The sequence below is a fragment of the Bos taurus genome, chromosome 11 (genome assembly GCF_002263795.3).
Source record: "Bos taurus isolate L1 Dominette 01449 registration number 42190680 breed Hereford chromosome 11, ARS-UCD2.0, whole genome shotgun sequence".
NCBI classification, from domain to species: domain Eukaryota; kingdom Metazoa; phylum Chordata; class Mammalia; order Artiodactyla; family Bovidae; genus Bos; species Bos taurus.
In genome coordinates, this window is record NC_037338.1 from 72,216,465 (window position 1) to 72,234,386 (window position 17,922).

Genomic DNA, 17,922 nt, shown 5'->3' on the forward strand with positions numbered 1-17,922 from the left:
CCTACAATCCTTAGAACCATAGCAGCTATGGGAATTTTTTAAAAACATAAGTTAGATCATTTTCTTGCTTGTGCTTTGTATAAAACACAAACTCCTAAGGCCCCACAAGCTTTGACCCCGCTTCCTTCTCATATCAGGTACTTGCCCATTAGTCTCCAGCCACACAGGCATCCTTTGTCCCTTTGAGCACACCAAGCTCACTCCTGCCTTGGGCCCTTTATACTAGCTTCTCCCTCTGCCTGGAGTAATTTTCCTCCATCTTGCCATGATGGGCTCTTTCTTGGATTCAGGTCTCAGCTCAGATGACAGCTCCTGGAACAGGCCTTCTCTGACAACCAACTTAAATAGTCCCCTCAGTTTCATTTTCCATTATTTCAATTAATCTTTGTTTATTTGTTTGCTAATTATCTGTTTCCACTAGAAAGTAAGTTCCCTGAGAGCCAGGCCCTCATCTTTGTTTTTGTGTCCCCAGTGGCAAGAACAAGTGCCTGGCATATAACGATGCTCATCGTATATCTGCTAAACCAATGAATTAATTATGATTCTATAATAATATTGTTATTGTTATTGCTTCCATACTTTAGGTGCTTTTCTGCTCTGGGACATGTTGCAAAAGCTCGGTTCCTCCATGAAACCAATGAGATTGCAGATCAAGTGTCTCGGGAATATGTAAGTATTCTCCTGATTCGTTCACTTTTTTGAGCTGAGATTTCTCTTGGCACTCAGACCCACGACTCTTAGCTTTCCAGCCATGGCTAATTTCCTCTACCCTGCCCTCCCCATCGCCACCTTCAAGTCAGACCATTTTGGAGTTGTTTGCCAACCTCAAGCCTCTAAGCCCCAAGTTTTTCAGCTTCCTAAGCCTTTAGCCTCCACATCTCTCTGACCTTCCTGTCTCCACTTACACAGACAGAATTGTTCGTGGGCACCAACAGAATAACCAGAACCTTCTTTTTTCCCACAGGGTGGAGAAGGAACAGATTTTTATCAGGTCCGAGCACGACTAGCCATGCTGGAGAAGAACTACAAGCTGGCGGAAATGATCTTCTTAGAACAGGTAATAGGAGCAGAGGAGCTGGATGGAAGAGGGAATCAGAGAGGAAAAAAGTGAAGCAAACTCAGAGGAAGAATGAGCACTGGTCAGCTGGGCTATCAGAGGCCTGGAGAGAAACTTTAAAAAGGTTTATACAGTGAATTTCACTGCTCCATAATTTCCTCCTCTGGGTTCATTCTGACAATCACTTCTTTACTTCATAGAAAGTCTACCATCTCCCTTTGTTCTCCACAATTCTTGTGCATGGAGATAGATCCCAATTTTGTGAGGCCCAATGCTTATTCAGTTTGAGAAGCCTTCTTTAAGAAAAGTTGCTTTGGAAGGAGCCTGTGCAAATAAGGTGCCCTGAAGCTTATGCTTCTTTTAGTTTCATACTAAGGATGAAGCTTTCAACCCACACAGACTGGCATCTCAGCCAGGCTGAGGAGCGCTTGCTAATTTCTGATCCTCGTGTCTTCCTGGTGTCCCTCCTCCCTCTGCCCGGCCTCCCCTAGAACGCCGTTGAGGAGGCCATGGACATGTACCAGGAGCTACACCGCTGGGATGAATGTATCGCTGTGGCTGAGGCCAAGGTACCGGTTCTGTCTTCCCCACAGTTGTTCAGAACTAGGGCCCACCAGTATCAGAAACCCCTTCTTGTCAAGGAGGCTGCAGGAGCTGGAACAGTGTTGGGGCTGGACCTCATAGTGCGGGGAGTTGGGCCGCTGGTGACTGGGAGGATTTCGGCTGTTACAGTGGGATTGGACATGATGGGAAGCAGCGGGGCAGGAAGGAGGGGCGTGACTCCTGGTTCTCTTCTGCTGCATGTCAGGGGCACCCAGCCCTAGAGAAGCTGCGTCGGGGTTACTACCAGTGGCTGATGGACACACAGCAAGAGGAGCGGGCAGGCGAGCTTCAGGAGAGCCAAGGGGATGGGCTAGCAGCCATCAGCCTCTACCTCAAAGCTGGGCTCCCCGCCAAGGCTGCTCGGCTGGTGCTGAACCGAGAGGAACTGCTGGCCAACACGGAGCTGGTGGAGCACATCACTGCTGCCCTGATCAAGGGCGAGCTGTATGAACGGGTACCCTGGCTTCCAGTTCCCATCCCGTAGCCCCCAGGGCTCAGTGCCCTCTCCTACGCAGTGGTGTCTTGGAGTGCACAGCCCTCCCTGAGTGCTGGCTGAATCCTCCACGCTGGGGACTGACAGTTGATTTTTGTGTAGTAGGGGTGTCTTTGAAGTAACATGGGATGTGTTAACAGGCAGGTGATCTCTTTGAGAAGATTCGAAATCCACAGCGGGCTCTGGAGTGCTACTGTAAAGGCAGCGCATTCATGAAAGGTACTGGCCAGTCCACAGTATTGCGGACTCCTGCCTTAACAGTCCCCTGACACCTGGCTTCAGGGATCCCCCATCCCTCCACTTCTCTCTTGTACTCCACGCCTCACTTCTCTGCCTCATGGTACCCGAAGCCTGCACTGAATGCCCTCTCTGTCTCCGGCAGCGGTGGAGCTGGCTCGGTTGGCATTCCCAGTGGAAGTGGTGAGACTAGAGGAGGCGTGGGGGGACCACTTGGTGCAGCAGAAGCAGCTTGATGCGGCCATTAATCATTACATCGAAGCCAGGTGTGGTGGTCCAGGGGTGCAGAGGGCATTTGGACATGAGGTGAGAGGTGATGGGACAGCAAGGGCACCAAGGCCTCACTAAAACAAGGGAGATCCCCAAATGTGGGTTGGTGTATGCTTGAGGCATCTCTACCTCCATCCATTTTCCTCTTTCCTCATATACATTTATCCCTTTTCCAACTATGCCAGGTGCTCCATTAAAGCAATTGAGGCTGCCCTGGGTGCCCGCCAGTGGAAGAAGGCAATTTATATATTAGATCTGCAGGACCGGAACACTGCGTCCAAATACTATCCTCGTGTGGCCCAACACTATGCATCGCTGCAGGAGTATGAGGTGAGGGACAGCCCCTTTCTGCAGCATGAAGCAGTATAGTACAGGAGGATGAGGAGAGAGCCCAGAAGGACCACCTCACTAGATCCTTCTTACTGGGGCCCAACAGTGTCACCACCCTAAATGAAACACACCACCGTTTCATTCTGACATGACACAGAACCCTCTCCCAGACATATAAAGCAGGTCTCTAGCATGAGAGATGCTTCAAGAATAACTTCAACATTAGCAGATGCAAACTATTATATATAGGATGGATAAACAAGGTCCTATTGTATAGCACAGGGAACTATATTCAATATCCTGTAATAAACCATAGTGGAAAAGAATATATATATATATGTGTGTGTGTGTATATATATATAAAACTGAAGCGGAAGTTAACACAACATTGTAAATTAACTATACCTCAATAAAATTTTTTTAAATTAAAAAAAAAAGAGTATCACCAACATATTTACAGTATAGAATCATCATGGACTGCAAAAACATGAGGCCATCTTAAGTTCAGTTCAGCCACTCAGTTGTGTCCAACTCTTTGCAACCCCACGGACTGCAGCACACCAGGCCTCCCTGACAATCACCAACTCCTGGAGTTTACTCAAACTCATGTCCATTAAGTTGGTAATGCCATCCAACCATCTCATCTCCTTCTCCTCCTGCCTTCAATCTTTCCCAGTATCAGGGTCTTTTCCAGTGAGTCAGTTCTTTGCATCAGGTGGCCAAAGTATTGGAGTTTGAGCTTCAGCATCAGTCCTTCCAATGAATATTCACGACTGATTTCCTTTAGGATTGACTGCTTGGATCTCCTTGCAGTCCAAGGGACTCTCAAGAGTCTTCTCCAACACCACAGTTCAAAAGCATCAAAGAAAGTTCAAAAGCTTTCTTTATATTCCAACTCTCACATCCATACATGACTACTGGAAAAACCATAGCTTTGACTAGACAGACCTTTGTTAGCAAAGTAATCTTAAACTCCCACTGTATTGTCCTCATACTGTTTGGGGCTGGTCTTTTATCGAAACAGAAGAAAGCCTGAGACACCTACAGTCACCTTGTCTTCTCTGTGACTGTACGCTAATGGAGTTCCAGGCTCTGCTCCCTCCCAGCTGAAGTTTGTTCTTTCCTCCTCCAGGCTGCTTTCACTCTGTCACTCTGACCTTGTGCCTCTCCCTGTCTCACCTGCAGATTGCGGAAGAGCTCTACACTAAGGGAGACCGGACGAAAGACGCCATAGACATGTACACCCAGGCTGGCCGCTGGGAGCAAGCCCACAAGGTGGGCAATGGGTGACATTCATGAGAAGAGAATGCTACCTTCATGGCTGTGTTGTCCCTTCCCCTAGTCGCTAATCTCCCCACTTCACTGGGCTCCCTGCAAGCCAAGGAAGAGTACCAGAGTACGGTCTGGGTAACTGATGCCTAGCCAAAAGGAAAGGCAAGGATCGTGAGAGGCTCTAGTTCCCAAACCTGCAATTCTGAAGAGAGCAGATGGCCTTGGGAGCTGGGAATCTGAAATACCTCTGCTGGAGCTCTAGTTACACTGGTAACTGTTCTCGTTCATGCTCCCAGAGCCCAGTGGGTGCAATAGGAGTAAGTTAGTGGGATCGGGTGCCCCCACCCAGCACAGGGCATCTCTGACCCTCCTGCCTTAGCAGAATGTAGTTCTTACTCTGCTCCTTATGGACTCGGGATCCCTGAGCTGAGTAGGAGAGTGGCAATAACCAAACTCCTGTGCTTATTGGGAAAGTTCAGAGTTCTTGTGAAAACAGACTTCCTTGAAGAAACCCCACTTCCCTGTCCACTCTGTGTTGCCCTCTGCTTCCCTTGGGAATTAGTGCCTGAGGCTGCCCTGACCCTCTGTGTCTGCACAGCTGGCCATGAAGTGCATGAGACCAGAAGATGTCTCGGTGCTGTACATCACTCAGGCTCAGGAGATGGAGAAGCAGGGCAAGTACCGAGAGGCTGAAAGGTGAGCCATGGCCCCAGGAGAGGTGTAGCGGGATACGGGGCTTGAGGGCTGGGGTCTGCAGATATATGCCCTCTGCCCAGAAGACAGGGACAGAATCCCTTAGGAACGACTCTCACAGCAGGAATCTGGGTCTAGGAGGCCACAGGTGTTTCTCCTGTCCCCAGGCTATATGTGACCGTGGAAGAGCCTGATCTTGCCATCACCATGTTCAAAAAGCACAAGTTGTATGATGATATGATCCGCTTAGTAGGGAAGCACCACCCAGACCTCCTCAGTGACACACACCTGCATCTGGGCAAGGTGAGCCCTTCTCCTGCTGCTGCCCATTTCTCCCCCAAAGAGGCTCCATCTGCCCTTCTCCCCATCCTGACTTGCCTCTCCTTCCCCAGGAGCTGGAGGCCGAGGGCCGACTCCAGGAGGCTGAGTATCACTACCTTGAGGCCCAGGAGTGGAAGGCGACAGTGAACATGTACCGGTCCAATGGGCTTTGGGAAGAGGCTTACCGGGTAAGGAGGTCTTCACCTTACTGGGTAAGGATGTACAGGGTCCTTCCAACCTGCTTTCCCACGCTCAAGTAACTGTCTAATTTTAAACTGGTCGTGGGTGTCTTTGAAAAAAGTCCACACCTACACACAAAATTTCACATACAATTTTAATGGTTTGTGAACGACCTGAAATCCATCCTTGGACCCTAATCAGGTTAATAGAGCTGAAATTTAGCCCTCTTCCTACTGCTCTGGAGAGGTACCTGATCTTTTTCCAAGCTGAGGTCAAGTCAGAGATGACAAGGGAGCAGCCATGTACCCCTGTGTTGGAGGGTTGCCAAGGGGCTTTGCTTTTCAGGTGGCCAAGGCTCATGGAGGAGCTAATGCCCACAAACACGTGGCCTATCTGTGGGCGAAAAGCCTAGGAGGAGAGGCTGCCGTGAGACTGCTCAACAAGCTGGGACTCCTGGAAGCTGCTATTGACCATGCTGCTGACAACTGGTGAGGCCCCAAGCCTTCTCTCTGGGGGCCCCATTCCAGACAGCCTCTATATAGAGAAAGAAAATTGATGTATAACTTAAAAGCATTTCTAGAGGCTGAAGCAAGAGTGAAGAAATGTGGTAAGGAGAGATCCTTGGAAGAGCTTGATAGAGAGGCAAGAATGAATTAGTAATTCTGCTCCTGTTCCCCTGGGGGCTCAGAAGGGTGTTTAATCTTTGGCTGTTCTAAGGAGAAAGGAGGAAAGAGAACAATTTTTAAAGCTAAAATGCTCTAAGCCTGTAATTTACTGCTGAGTAATGTGTGATGTGAGTAAAGTGTAGGTCTCTCCAGTGGCTCAGATGGTAAAGAATCTACCTGCAATACAGGAGACTTGGTTTTGATCCCTGAGTTGGGAAGATTCCCCTGGAGAAGGAAATGGCAACCTACTCTAGTATTCTTGCCTGGAGAATCCCATGGATAGAGGAGCCTGGTGGGCCACAGTCTATAGGGTCAGAAAGAGCTGGACATGACTGAGCAACTAAGCAATACACACACAATGGAAATGTGATTCCATTAAATGCAAAATGAGCTTTTCTTTTTTTTAATTAAGTTAAATTATTAATTTTTTGAAGTGTAGTTGATTTACAATATTTGTTTCAGGTGTCCCACGTGGTGATTCAGTATTTTGTATAGATTATACTCCATTTAAGGTTATTATAAAACATTGGCTGTGTTCCCTGTGCTGTGTAATGTATCCTTGTAGTTTATTTATACCGAGTAGTTTGTACCTCTTAATCTCCTTATCCGTCTTACCCTTCCCCCTTTTCCTCTCCCCACTGGTAACTACTGGTTTGTTCTCTATATCGGTGAGTCTGTTCCTGTTTTGTTATTTTCATTTGTTTGTTTCATTTTTTAGATTTCATATATAAGTAATAACCTATAGTATTTGTCTTTGTCTGACTTATTTTACTAAGCATAATATCTTCCTGGTCCATCCATGTTGTTGGAAATGGCAAATTTTCATTTTTTATGACAGAGTCGGACACGACTGAGCGACTGAACTGAACTGAAGTGAACTGAATATTCATGTGTGTGTGTGTGTGTGTGTGAGACATCTTCTTTATTAATTTATCTGTTGATGGACACTTGGTTGCTTCCATATCTTGGCTATTGCAAATAATGCTACTCTGAACATTGGGGTTCCTGTATCTGTAGTGTTTTTGTTTTCTTCAGCTATATACCCAGGAGTATAATTGTTGGATCTTATGGTAGTTCTGTTTTTCAGTTTTTTGAGGAACCTCCATACTGTTTTCCATAGTGGCTACACCAAATTATATTCCCACCAACATTTCATAAGGGTTCCCTTCTCTCCATATCCTCACCAGCATTTGTTATTTGTAGATCTTTTTTGATGATAGCCATTCTGACAGATGTGCGTTGTTATCTCATTGTGGTTTTGACTTGCATTTCTCTGATGATTATTGCTGTTAAGCATCTTTTCATGTTTTCATGTTAGCAATCTGTATATCCTCTTTTGGCAAACATCTATTCAAGACTTCTGCCCAAAAGCGAGGTTTTCTTAAGCAAATTTTAAGAACACCAGTAGGAATCCTGCAATGAGTCAAATTGCTCTGGGTGGTTTTACTTGTTTCCGGAAGATTGTTTTCCTGCTAGTGCAGATGTGGCTCTGTGGGAGGTGGTGGAAGCACCTGGGGTCCTTCCTGCCTGTTGGTATTGCACTCTCTGTGCTTCTCTTATCATTTTGTTGATTTTTAAAAATCTGCCCCTTTTCTTCCCCTCAATCTGTGCCCTCCGTTTCTCTTCTCTTATAAAAGGAAGTATAGTGTAGACAAACCTTGTTTGGACCTCCCATTTCAGCTCCTTTGAATTTGCTTTTGAACTCTCCCGGCTGGCCCTCAAGCACAAAACCCCTGAGATCCATCTCCGATACGCTATGTACCTGGAGGATGAGGTATGGATGTGGTTCTTCCCCATTGCTTTTGACTCTGACCACAGAGCCCTCCTTCCCATGCCCTGGTCCACTCCTGCCAGGCATTCAGATCTCCTGTCTCACGGCTGCCTGGGGTGCCAGTCTCGTCCTCATCGTGTATGGCTGTTTCCCTCTCCCTCCAGGGAAAATTTGAAGAGGCTGAAGCTGAATTTATCAAGGCCGGTAAACCCAAGGAAGCAGTCCTCATGTGAGTTACCCCACAAATTCCCTAATCCTGTCCTCCCAGACTCAGCCCCAGGGCCTCTCGTTGTCATTTTCACCTTCATCTAAACCTAGTACCAATAACTCTTATCCCCCCTCAGTGACACGGTTGTTTGCCTCTCATCATTGAGGCCTCAGTCCTATACGCAGCCTCCTCTCTGTCCTCATCTGGAAACAGGTTTGTCCATAACCAGGACTGGGAGGCAGCTCAGCGTGTGGCCGAGGCCCATGACCCTGATAGTGTCGCCGAGGTGCTCGTGGGGCAGGCTCGGGGGGCCTTGGAGGAGAAGGACTTCCAGAAAGCAGAAGGGCTGCTGCTTCGGGCCCAGAGACCAGGCCTGGCCCTCAATTACTATAAGGTGGGGCAGCAGATTCAGGGGAGGAATCCCATGAGGAAGGGTGAGAGGTAGGAGAGCCCATAGCACACTACAATGAACCCTGTGTTTGAGAAGGTTAACCCTGGGGAAGGGGGAAGAGCAGAGGGAAGGAGGAAAAGAGGTCCAAGGACCCAGGGACCAGTGGGCTATAGTGGTGGGCCTGTGTGCAGTGGGAAGCTGTCATGCCATCCTGATACCTGGAAATCTGAGCAGGAGGCCGGACTATGGAGCGATGCCCTGCGGATTTGCAAGGACTACGTGCCCGGCCAGCTGGAGGCACTGCAGGAAGAGTATGAACGGGAAGCTACCAAGAAAGGGGCCAGGTATGAAGCCAGGGCTCCAGGAAAGAATGGGGCCAGGTATGAAGCCAGGGGACCAGGAAATGTTGGCAGGACTGAGGGTGGGTCAGAAGGTGCACACAGGCTCAGCCACACTGCCCCTTCCCTGTCCTGGTCACAAGGGCTCTCGTCCACACAGGGGCATGGAGGGTCTGGTGGAACAGGCTCGACAGTGGGAACAGGCTGGAGAGTACAGCCGTGCAGTCGACTGCTACCTCAAAGTGCGGGACGCAGGAAGCAGCAGCCTGGTGGAGAAGTGCTGGCTGAAGGTGAGGTGCCACACCCGCCGGGCTCTGCTCCCCGCCTCCATTCACACCCAGCATTCCTTCTCAGTCATTCAGCGTTTTCCTCCCGTGTCTTTGTTTTCAGTCAGGTAGCAGGTGTCTACTGAGTGCCTGATGGATACTAGACCAGAATCTATGAAGGCTATAAAAAGGGATATAAAACAGAACCCGGAGAGACAGACATTGGGGGAAGGTAGACTAACACATGGCTCAGTTGGTTAATACTGCAACTTAGTGAAGACGGAAGTTCACTAGTGAAGTTCAAGTAGAGTTCAGAGAAGAGCGAGATCTCTGTGGCCTGGAGGGGTCAGGAAGGCCTTGTGAGGGAAGAGTAGGCCTAGGGCCAGAGTTGGAAGGGCAAATCCAGACCCTGAAACTGGGCCAGATGGAGGCTGTGAGAAAAGCAGAGGCCCCTCCTCCACTCAGCAACTCCTGAAAAAAAGCCTCTGGCAGATTAAGCCAAGCTAGTATGTTTCATCAATTCTAAGATGGATTCTTAGGGTCTTTGTGATGGGGATACATGTATATTTTAATGATGTGCCTCAGATGCAGAGAAATAGGGTATTAGAAGTTATGAAGGGGTGAGACTGATCAGTCCCTGAAAATGTTGTGCAGATGCCCCTGCAGAATTTCCCAAAAGTTTGTGAGGCCTTGTCATTGAATAGTCCCTTGAAGTTGGAAGGGAAGGAAGTAGAAAGGACTGAGGTTGGTTTTGAGAGTTTAGCAAGTTTTATCAGGTATTAAGCATCTGCAAGCTGGAATCAAGATTGCTGGCAGAAATATCAATAACCTCAGATATACAGATGACACCACCCTTATGGCAGAAAGCAAAGAAGAACTAAACAGCCTCTTGATGAAAGTGAAAGAAGAGAGTGAAAAAGCTGGCTAACACTCAACATTCAGAAAACTAAGATCATGGGATCCCGTCCCATCACATCATGGCAAATAGATGGGGAAACAATGGAAACAGTGACAGACTTTATTTTGGGGGGCTCCAAAATCACTGCAGCCATGAAATTAAAAGATGCTTGCTCCTTGGAAGAAAAGCTATGACCAACCTAGACAGCATATTAAAAAGCAGAGACATTACTTTGCCAACAAAGGCCCATCTAGTCAAAGCTATGGTTTTTCTAGTAGTCATGTATGGATGTGAGAGTTGGACTATAAAGAAAGCTTTTGAACTTTCTTTGATGCTTTTGAACTGTGGTGTTGGAGAAGACTCTTGAGAGTCCTTTGGATTGCAAGGAGATCCAAGCAGTCAATCCTAAAGGAAATCAGTCGTGAATATTCATTGGAAGGACTGATGCTGAAGCTCAAACTCCAATACTTTGGCCACCAGATGTAAAGAACTGACTTATTTGAAAAGATCCTGATGCTGGTAAAGATTGAAGGCGGGAGGAGAAGGGGATGACAGAGGATGAGATGGTTGGATGGCATCAGTGACTCGATGTACATGAGTTTGAACAAGCTCCGGGAGTTGGTGAAGAACAGGGAAGCCTGGCATGCTGCAGTTCATGAGGTCGCAAAGAGTCGGACATGACTGAGCGACTGAACTCAACTGAAGCATCTGCTGTACCTTACTCTAGGGCATTATTTACCCAGGTCTGTGCATGACTATACCTTCTTTAGGTGGGCTTTCTGGATGGGAGCACTATAAGCCTTGAAGGGTTTGGCAGGTAAAGAAGAGAGGCAAGAACAGGTGGGGAAAGACCAGGAGGATTCACATAGACTATAGCTGAAGTAGACTCTGTGGAAGTTAAAATCTGGTGAGGATGTCAGCATCACAGCATAAACAGAGTGAACTCATGGAACACTTGGATTTGTAGAATTACTGAGTTTTATGGTTGAAAGGGGTCTCCAAAGTCATCTAAACCAACACCATCCAGTAGAAATACAATGCAGGTCACAAAGGTCTAAGTCATATATGTAGTCTTAAAATTTTCTAGTAGCCACACTGAAATAAGTGTAAAGAAAAAGGTGAAAATAATTATATTCTGCTTAAGCTATTATACCAAAACTATTATCAATATTTCAACACAAAATCAATATAAAAATCTATCAAGGTCGTCTACATTCCTTTTTTCATACTAAGTCTTTGAAATATGTGAGGTTACAGCACATCTCAGGACTAGCCACATGTGACTCGTGGCTGCTGTTCTGGACAGTATGAATCTAGACCAACCATCACTCTGATGGGTGAAGAAACTGAAACTCAGAAATGCCCAACACAGGCTGCCGCCGCGGGCGCCCCTGCCTCCCCCGCACGGCTCCCCTCCCCGCCGCGCGCCACCCCTCCCCAGCCCGGGAGTTCGTGCGGCCTCGGGCCCCGAGAGCGGCGGCGGGGGCAAAAAATTAAAAAAAAAAAAAAAGAAAGAAATGCCCAACACAAATAGTTGCAGAATGTCCTGGGCTCCTGCTTTAGGGGTTTTTTCTCTACACCATGCCACCAGGGTTCTGTTTGTGACAAAGACCTTGAGAAACCAGTTTGTGAAAGGTGACAGAACCAAATGCAGTGCTCTCAGGCAGCAGTGAGTGTCTGAAAGAGGAAGAGCTGAAAGGAACAGATAGGTCCTCTGATGGTCATGTAAAAGCTCTGATGGACCATGAGGCAGAATTTGCCCCAGAGGGTGGAAAGTGAGGGAGAAGGCAAGAAAGTTGGCATCTGGAGGTAAAAATAGAGCAGGTCGAGGACCCCCGGGCAGTATTTGTCTCTCAGCCCACTTCCATCTTCTGCTCAACCCTCAGGCAGCTGAACTCTCCATCAAGTTTCTACCTCCCCCACGTAGTCTGGAAGTAGTTCGGGCTGTGGGACCCCAGCTGATTGGAATTGGAAAGCACAGCGCAGTAAGTAGGGCACTGGGACTGAACAGAAAGATTCTACAGAGATGGGTAGAAGCCGTGTGAAGTCGGGAGGGGGGTCTCCTGGCAGGCTCGGCATGCATTTCTGTTTCCCCAGAGTTCCCAGGAGGGAGAGGCGGGAAGGAGGGGAGAGAGACATCTCCAGTCTCAGATTTTCCCCTGTGTAGGCTGCAGAGCTCTATCTGAACCTGGACCTCGTCAAGGAAGCAATCGATGCTTTCATTGAGGGTGAGGAATGGAACAAGGCCAAGCGTGTAGCTAAGGAGCTAGATCCCCGGTAAGCTCATGACCCCTTCTCACTAGAAATTATTTTACTTCCTTTTGTAAAGACTGGGAGGAAGTTCTCATGGGAAGGGTGTGCTTCTGGGGCTTTGATGTGCGAGCTTTCTGCATGCCTTCACAGGTATGAAGACTATGTGGACCAGTGTTATAAAGAGTTCCTCAAGAGCCAGGGCAAAGTGGACTCGGTGAGACTGGCAGAGGCAGCAGGAGGCGAGCACAGGGAGGCTCAGAGACTTTCCCTCTTCTTCCCTCGTGTAACTGTCTTTTTAACTGGTCCGTAGCTAGTGGGTGTGGACGTGGTGGCTGCTTTGGACCTCTATGTGGAGCAGGGCCAGTGGGACAAGTGCATTGAAACAGCCACCAAGCAGGTACTGGTCCCTTCCTCCCACGCCAGCCCCTCTGGGTATTTCCTCTGACTCCCAACCTGTCCTGGAGAGTATCTCTCTCTCTTCCTCCAAAGGCCAAACCCCAAAGATCCCTAATCAGCATCAGAGAGCTCAGTCTTCACGCTCTGACATCAGGTCAGAGCATGGCATGCACATGCCCTTCGCCTCCTAAACAAATCCATGGCCTCAAGTCAGGACCCCACCCTCACAGCCTGGTCTGACCCCAACCTCCCCCTGCTTTTCCTGCACCCCTCAAACAGAACTACAAGATTCTGCACAAATACGTGGCATTGTATGCAACTCACCTGATCCGGGAGGGTGGCTGTGCCCAGGCACTGGCCCTGTACGTGCAGCATGGAGCCCCTGCTAACCCACAGGTACCAGCCTGCTCCTCAGAGTGAATGTTTCCCCAAAGAAATTCTTACCTTCTCCTCGACAGCTGCTCACACCACTCAGGATCTGTCTTCTCAAAGAATTCCTTCGTTAGAGAGCATTGTGCCTAGAGACTCCGCCCAGGCTCTTCTGAACTGTACAGCCTCTCTGGAGGATTTACCCTCTGAAGGCTAACACAGGAAACAGTCTTTCAGAGCTGAGCCCTGCACACACCTTGAGGGCCTGACTAACTTCCTCCAGAGTGTGAACACCCCTCTCCTGTCTGAGCAGCACAGCTCTCCGGGTGTTATGCCGTTAACACTGTGACTGTGCATTCACAGTCACACATCTGCCCACACCCACAGAGCACCAGTTAGGAAGAGATGGGTGTTTTCTTACCCTCCTTCTTTCTCTTCCCTGAAACACAGCACTTTCTCCAGCAGCGTCCCACAGCTCCTCCACATGCCATTTCCAGCCCGGTTTTCTTCTTTGGCCCCACTCCCCTTTTCTCTCGTAGTTGTATTCCTCTCGCTCAGCTCCCCTACCCTCTCCGCCTCCAGAACTTCAACATCTACAAAAGGATCTTCACTGACATGGTGAGCTCTCCTGGGACCAACAGTGCTGAGGCCTATCACAGCTGGGCTGACCTCCGGGATGTCCTCTTCAACCTGGTGAGGAAGCCAGGCGGGCAGCAGAGCTGGAGGGCTGCTCGGGCCACCTGGCCCTGCCCTCGTCTCTCCCTTCACACCCAGACTCACCCTTGAGCTCTGCCTTCCTCTGGGCAGCCATCCATTGACCACTCTGGCCCTCCCTGGCACTCCTCTGACCCCCGACCCAGGCTGTGTGCTCTTCCCACTCTAGTGTGAAAACCTGGTGAAGTCCAGTGAGGCCAACTCTCCAGCCCACGAGGAGTTCGAGACCATGCTGTTGATTGCTCACTACTACGCCACCCGCTCTGCAGCCCAGAGCGTCAAAGAGCTGGTGAGATGGAGCAGGGAGGGGCACTGAGCTTCACATGCGTGAACCTGAATGAATGCAAGTTCAGGACAGTCTCAAGCTTGGCCCACTTCTCCCCTAGTCTCTTTTCCATTTAAAGAAATCTTTAGCCCTTGCTGAGATGGTTTCCTTTCTGCATCCCTTTGACCTTCTTAGGGCTCTGTGCCCACACAGCTCCAGCCTCCTTATGCTCAAACATTCTAATTCCATGATTTCTACATTGACCTCTTATAAAAGATACATACTTTTAGCTTATTCATGATACTATATTGAGTTACTGTAGTTGGATGATGGAATTCTAGAGGTGGGAGGAAATAACCTAGGCCTAGTTCTCTTGTGCAGATGAAAAAAGCTCAGACCATGACTCAGAGCAATTTAATATTGATCGTTGATCTTCTGGTTCTATGGCTGCTTTAGTTATAAGATCATTAGTCTGGTAGTTCAGTCACTATAGGGCCAGAATCATAATGCTTTAATCCACAGGAAACTGTAGCTGCCAGGCTTTCTGTTTCACTCTTGCGTCACACCCAACTACTACCTGCAGATAAGGCCTTCTATGAAGCAGGCACTGCTGCCAAGGTGAGCAACGGGGCCAACCCAGGGTGGGGCCGAGGAGAGAAGGAAGAAAAGTTGGAAGGTAGACTGTCCCAGCTGCTCAAGTTAGAGCAGAGCTGAGTGTGGGCTGATGTGGTGGAGGATATCATTTTCCTCCATCTTCCTGGATTCTCCCCCCTGCATCCTGGAAAAACAACAGCCAAGGCCAGCTGCTCACTCCTACTGACATTTCTCTGTTACAGGCAGTTGGCTGGGAGAACATGGCCTTCATCTTCCTCAACCGCTTTTTGGATCTGACTGATGTGAGTAGGGCAGTTGTGCCCAGAAGTTGCAAGGTTTGGCCTGTCACAAGCTGTGCCCATCTCATGGCTGCCCGCTCTGCCACAGGCAATTGAAGAAGGGACCCTGGATGCCCTTGACCACTCTGACTTTCAGGACACAGACATTCCCTTTGAGGTGCCACTCCCAGCCAAGCAGCACGTCCCGGTAAGGGCACAGAAACAGGAGGCCTCTCGAGCATGACTGCACTGGAAGGGAGGACACTCTTAAGGATGGTCCTCCCAACACTCTGATGGCATCAGACAGCGATGTCTTTGGAGGGGCCCCAGCTCTCACTATCCCTTCAGTGAAAGTAGAAGCAGAGGAAAAAGCTAAGGCTGCAATTGGCCGCCAGTGCAAGGAGTTTCATTCGTGGGTGAAAGATGGTACATGGGATGACAGCTTAGCAAACCCCTTCCTTACCACCCTCCACTTGCCCTGCCCTGCGTGAAGCTGCTCGGTTCTTCCCAGGAGGCTCAGCGAGAAGAGGTTCGAGACTGGGTTCTCACAGTCTCAATGGACCAGCGGCTGGAGCAGGTTCTACCTCGGGATGAGCGTGGGGCCTACGAGGCTTCCCTGGTGGCGGCCAGCACTGGAGTTCGGGCCCTGCCCTGCCTCATTACAGGTACAGAACCCTAGAGCACCATATTCTGTGCTGGGTGGAAAGGAGGGGGAAACAGCAGGATCAAGATCCTGTTTTACTGTGATTCAGTAAAGGATGCAGAAGACAAGAACATCCTACTTTCTGCCCCTCACTTGCTCTTTGTTATTCCCTCTCAATCCCTCTCACACTCCAATTCATCTTTTTTCTCCCTCCAACCCCCAGGATACCCCATTCTGAGGAACAAAATTGAATTTAAGCGGCCAGGGAAGGCAGCTAACAAGAAGAACTGGAACAAGTTCCTTATGGCTATCAAGGTTAGAGAGGAAGGCTTGAGGGCTGAGGGCAGGGAGAACACTGAAGACCAACCAGCACCAACCACTGGGGTGGTGTGTATGTGTTGGGGGTGGACTGTCAAGAAGGCAGGTGCAGGGCCCCACAGCCTGCTCCCCACACTGAGATGGAGCTGGTTTTCCCTCTATCGGGAATGTTCTTCCCAGTACTGCTGAGTCCCTCTCCTGCTCTTGTTTGCTCACAGACCTCCCACAGCCCCATGTGCCAAGATGTGCTGAAGTTCATCAGTCAGTGGTGCGGGGGGCTGCCCAGCACCAGCTTCTCTTTCCAGTAACTGGGAGAGTCAGTAGGTTCCATCCTTCATTAAAGTCTTGTAAGTAACCGAGACCACTGTATTCTTTGAACAAGGTCACCCCCAACACTAGCCCAGCACCCCTTTCCCCAAAAAGGAAACATAATCAAGTAGAAGAGAGGTCCTTTTATTATAGCTGTTACTATATAAACATATCCTAGGGGTCAATGGAAAACCCTTGTGGACGGAGCCTTCGGACCTGCACCTGCTTGACAGAAGGGAGAGCCTGGTCAGAGGGCCAGCAGCATAGCAAAGGACTCAACCCAGTTCCAGGCGTGCTCCCTACCACTGCCCTTTCCCAGGCCACAGTCCTCCTGGCCCATTACCTGGCCCTAAACCCAACTTTTCTGTGAGGTCCGGATTTCTCGCGTTTGGTCCAGTAGCTGCACATTTTCCTGCCATTTACGTTTAGGAAATTCAAGCTCTGTCAGCTCCTCCAGCTACACAAAAGGGTGGGATTAGTGCTCCAGCCCTCAGTTATATAATCCAGCGTCTCTTCAACACAATCTGTGTAGAATGAGCCCTTCCTGTTCATCTTCCTTACCTGCTCCTGTAGCCCATCCTTCCTACAGGGCCCTACCCCACGCAGGGTGAGTGCAGCCACACAGCAGTAACCAGAGAGAGCAGCCTCGGCTGCAGACATGAACACAGAAGGGATCCAGAGAGCCAAGGCTGTGTCCTAAAAGGTGAAGGAAGGGCGGGAGACAAGGAGAGGAAGTCAGGCAGGAGTGGCAAGTGCGGGTGATTAAAGGGCAGGACCCAGGCTCTGTGGACTGCAAAAAGGCTGAGGAGAGAATTGGACTCACATAGATTTTCGTGGGGTCAAAGGGGCAGTCAGCATGTCCAGACCCCTGGTCCAGCGGTACCAAAGGATCCAGCAGTCCTGGGTGGCAGTCAGCAATAAGACGACGGCCGCCATTGGCCACAGTGAGGGACACAGCGAGGAGGAGGCCCAGGGAGCAGGCAGCAGACAAGAGAAGGTTCACCAGCGCTAGCGCCAGCAGGGCCCAGTGCTGGCAGGGGAAGGAGGTCAGGGTGAGCAGCCTGGGGGGTGGCTGCCTCGCCCACTGACCAGACACCTCGGTTACTCTTATTTGGGGCTCGCTCTCCCACTAAAGACGAAGCTGAATCAGGCGCCTCCCCCCACCCCCCACCCCCACCCCCGGCACACACACACACACCCTGCCCTCTTCCCTGGCACCAGGCCTCCTCCTTAAAGCTCCAGAAATCTCACCAATCGTGGGCGAAAAAGATTCCTGGACGCCAAAAGGGCCACAAGTCCCAAGGAAACGCTCTGGAAGAAACGAAACCTGAGGCCCGCACCGCTCGGCGGCCCCCACCGCCCGCGCCCCTGCCCCGGCTCGCCCCGCCCCGCCGCGCTCACCAGCAGCCCTGAGCCCACGGAGATGACATTGGCGGTGGTGTACTCCGGGGTGACGGCGCCGCGGGGGTTGGCCACGTGCCGCAGGACGGTGCCGTGCAGCACGGCCCCCAGCAACAGGTTCACGTGGCCCACCAGGATCAGCGCCAGGCCCACCCGCATGAGCCGCCGGGGGCCCCGGGCCGCGTCTGCAAGGCACAGGCGAGGGGCGCGCTGAGCCGGCTGAGGAGCCGGAGGCCACCCCAGGTCGGCCACTGGCCCGAGGGCGGGTCCAGGGTGGGCCCTCGGGGGAAAACAAGGCCGGAGGGGCCGGAAATTACCGAAAGCCCAGAGGCGGCGGCACCTCATCCCGTCCGTCGGCGCTCGCCGCGGGGCAGCTCTTACCTGCCGGC

The 17,922-nt window shown here is 50.2% G+C and overlaps 2 protein-coding genes across 4 annotated transcripts in view; one reads left to right on the plus strand and one right to left on the minus strand.

Annotated features, from left to right (window-relative positions):
• The window catches only part of IFT172 (intraflagellar transport 172), a 37,577-nt gene extending 21,395 nt beyond the window's left edge, over positions 1-16,182 (plus strand). Inside the window, exons 19-48 of the mRNA XM_003586658.6 lie at positions 585-669; positions 965-1,057; positions 1,549-1,626; positions 1,866-2,114; positions 2,294-2,372; positions 2,536-2,656; positions 2,846-2,990; positions 4,176-4,265; positions 4,861-4,958; positions 5,123-5,258; positions 5,348-5,464; positions 5,802-5,944; positions 7,802-7,895; positions 8,057-8,121; positions 8,314-8,494; positions 8,726-8,835; positions 8,990-9,119; positions 11,880-11,978; positions 12,161-12,270; positions 12,397-12,460; positions 12,557-12,643; positions 12,922-13,038; positions 13,594-13,704; positions 13,895-14,014; positions 14,513-14,608; positions 14,827-14,886; positions 14,972-15,070; positions 15,374-15,527; positions 15,729-15,820; positions 16,042-16,182. Of these exons, the coding sequence (XP_003586706.1) occupies positions 585-669; positions 965-1,057; positions 1,549-1,626; positions 1,866-2,114; positions 2,294-2,372; positions 2,536-2,656; positions 2,846-2,990; positions 4,176-4,265; positions 4,861-4,958; positions 5,123-5,258; positions 5,348-5,464; positions 5,802-5,944; positions 7,802-7,895; positions 8,057-8,121; positions 8,314-8,494; positions 8,726-8,835; positions 8,990-9,119; positions 11,880-11,978; positions 12,161-12,270; positions 12,397-12,460; positions 12,557-12,643; positions 12,922-13,038; positions 13,594-13,704; positions 13,895-14,014; positions 14,513-14,608; positions 14,827-14,886; positions 14,972-15,070; positions 15,374-15,527; positions 15,729-15,820; positions 16,042-16,131 (3,313 nt within the window). The 3' untranslated portion in view covers positions 16,132-16,182. The remainder of the gene's footprint in view (positions 1-584; positions 670-964; positions 1,058-1,548; positions 1,627-1,865; positions 2,115-2,293; positions 2,373-2,535; positions 2,657-2,845; positions 2,991-4,175; positions 4,266-4,860; positions 4,959-5,122; positions 5,259-5,347; positions 5,465-5,801; positions 5,945-7,801; positions 7,896-8,056; positions 8,122-8,313; positions 8,495-8,725; positions 8,836-8,989; positions 9,120-11,879; positions 11,979-12,160; positions 12,271-12,396; positions 12,461-12,556; positions 12,644-12,921; positions 13,039-13,593; positions 13,705-13,894; positions 14,015-14,512; positions 14,609-14,826; positions 14,887-14,971; positions 15,071-15,373; positions 15,528-15,728; positions 15,821-16,041) is intronic.
• A 78-nt stretch (positions 16,183-16,260) lies between these two features.
• On the minus strand, positions 16,261-17,918 carry KRTCAP3 (keratinocyte associated protein 3). Of its 3 annotated transcripts, NM_001035062.2 has the most exon segments (7): positions 16,261-16,354; positions 16,476-16,589; positions 16,694-16,828; positions 16,956-17,162; positions 17,384-17,443; positions 17,534-17,718; positions 17,851-17,911. In NM_001035062.2, coding segments are annotated over 6 exon segments (723 nt in total). In that variant the 5' UTR covers positions 17,879-17,911; the 3' UTR covers positions 16,261-16,354; positions 16,476-16,481.
• Positions 17,919-17,922: the final 4 nt, after the last annotated feature.

Bases quoted from the DNA above. Each gene is read 5' to 3' on its own strand.
- KRTCAP3 (XM_010810196.4), bottom strand. From the start codon at position 17,878: ATGAGGTGCCGCCGCCTCTGGGCTTTCGGTAATTTCCGGCCCCTCCGG. The intron at 17,444-17,533 runs GTGAGCGCGGCG...CGTTTCTTCCAG, and splicing joins CCGTGGGCTCAGGGCTGCTG to AGCGTTTCCTTGGGACTTGT. The intron at 16,829-16,955 runs GTGAGTCCAATT...TTCACCTTTTAG, and splicing joins TTGACCCCACGAAAATCTAT to GACACAGCCTTGGCTCTCTG.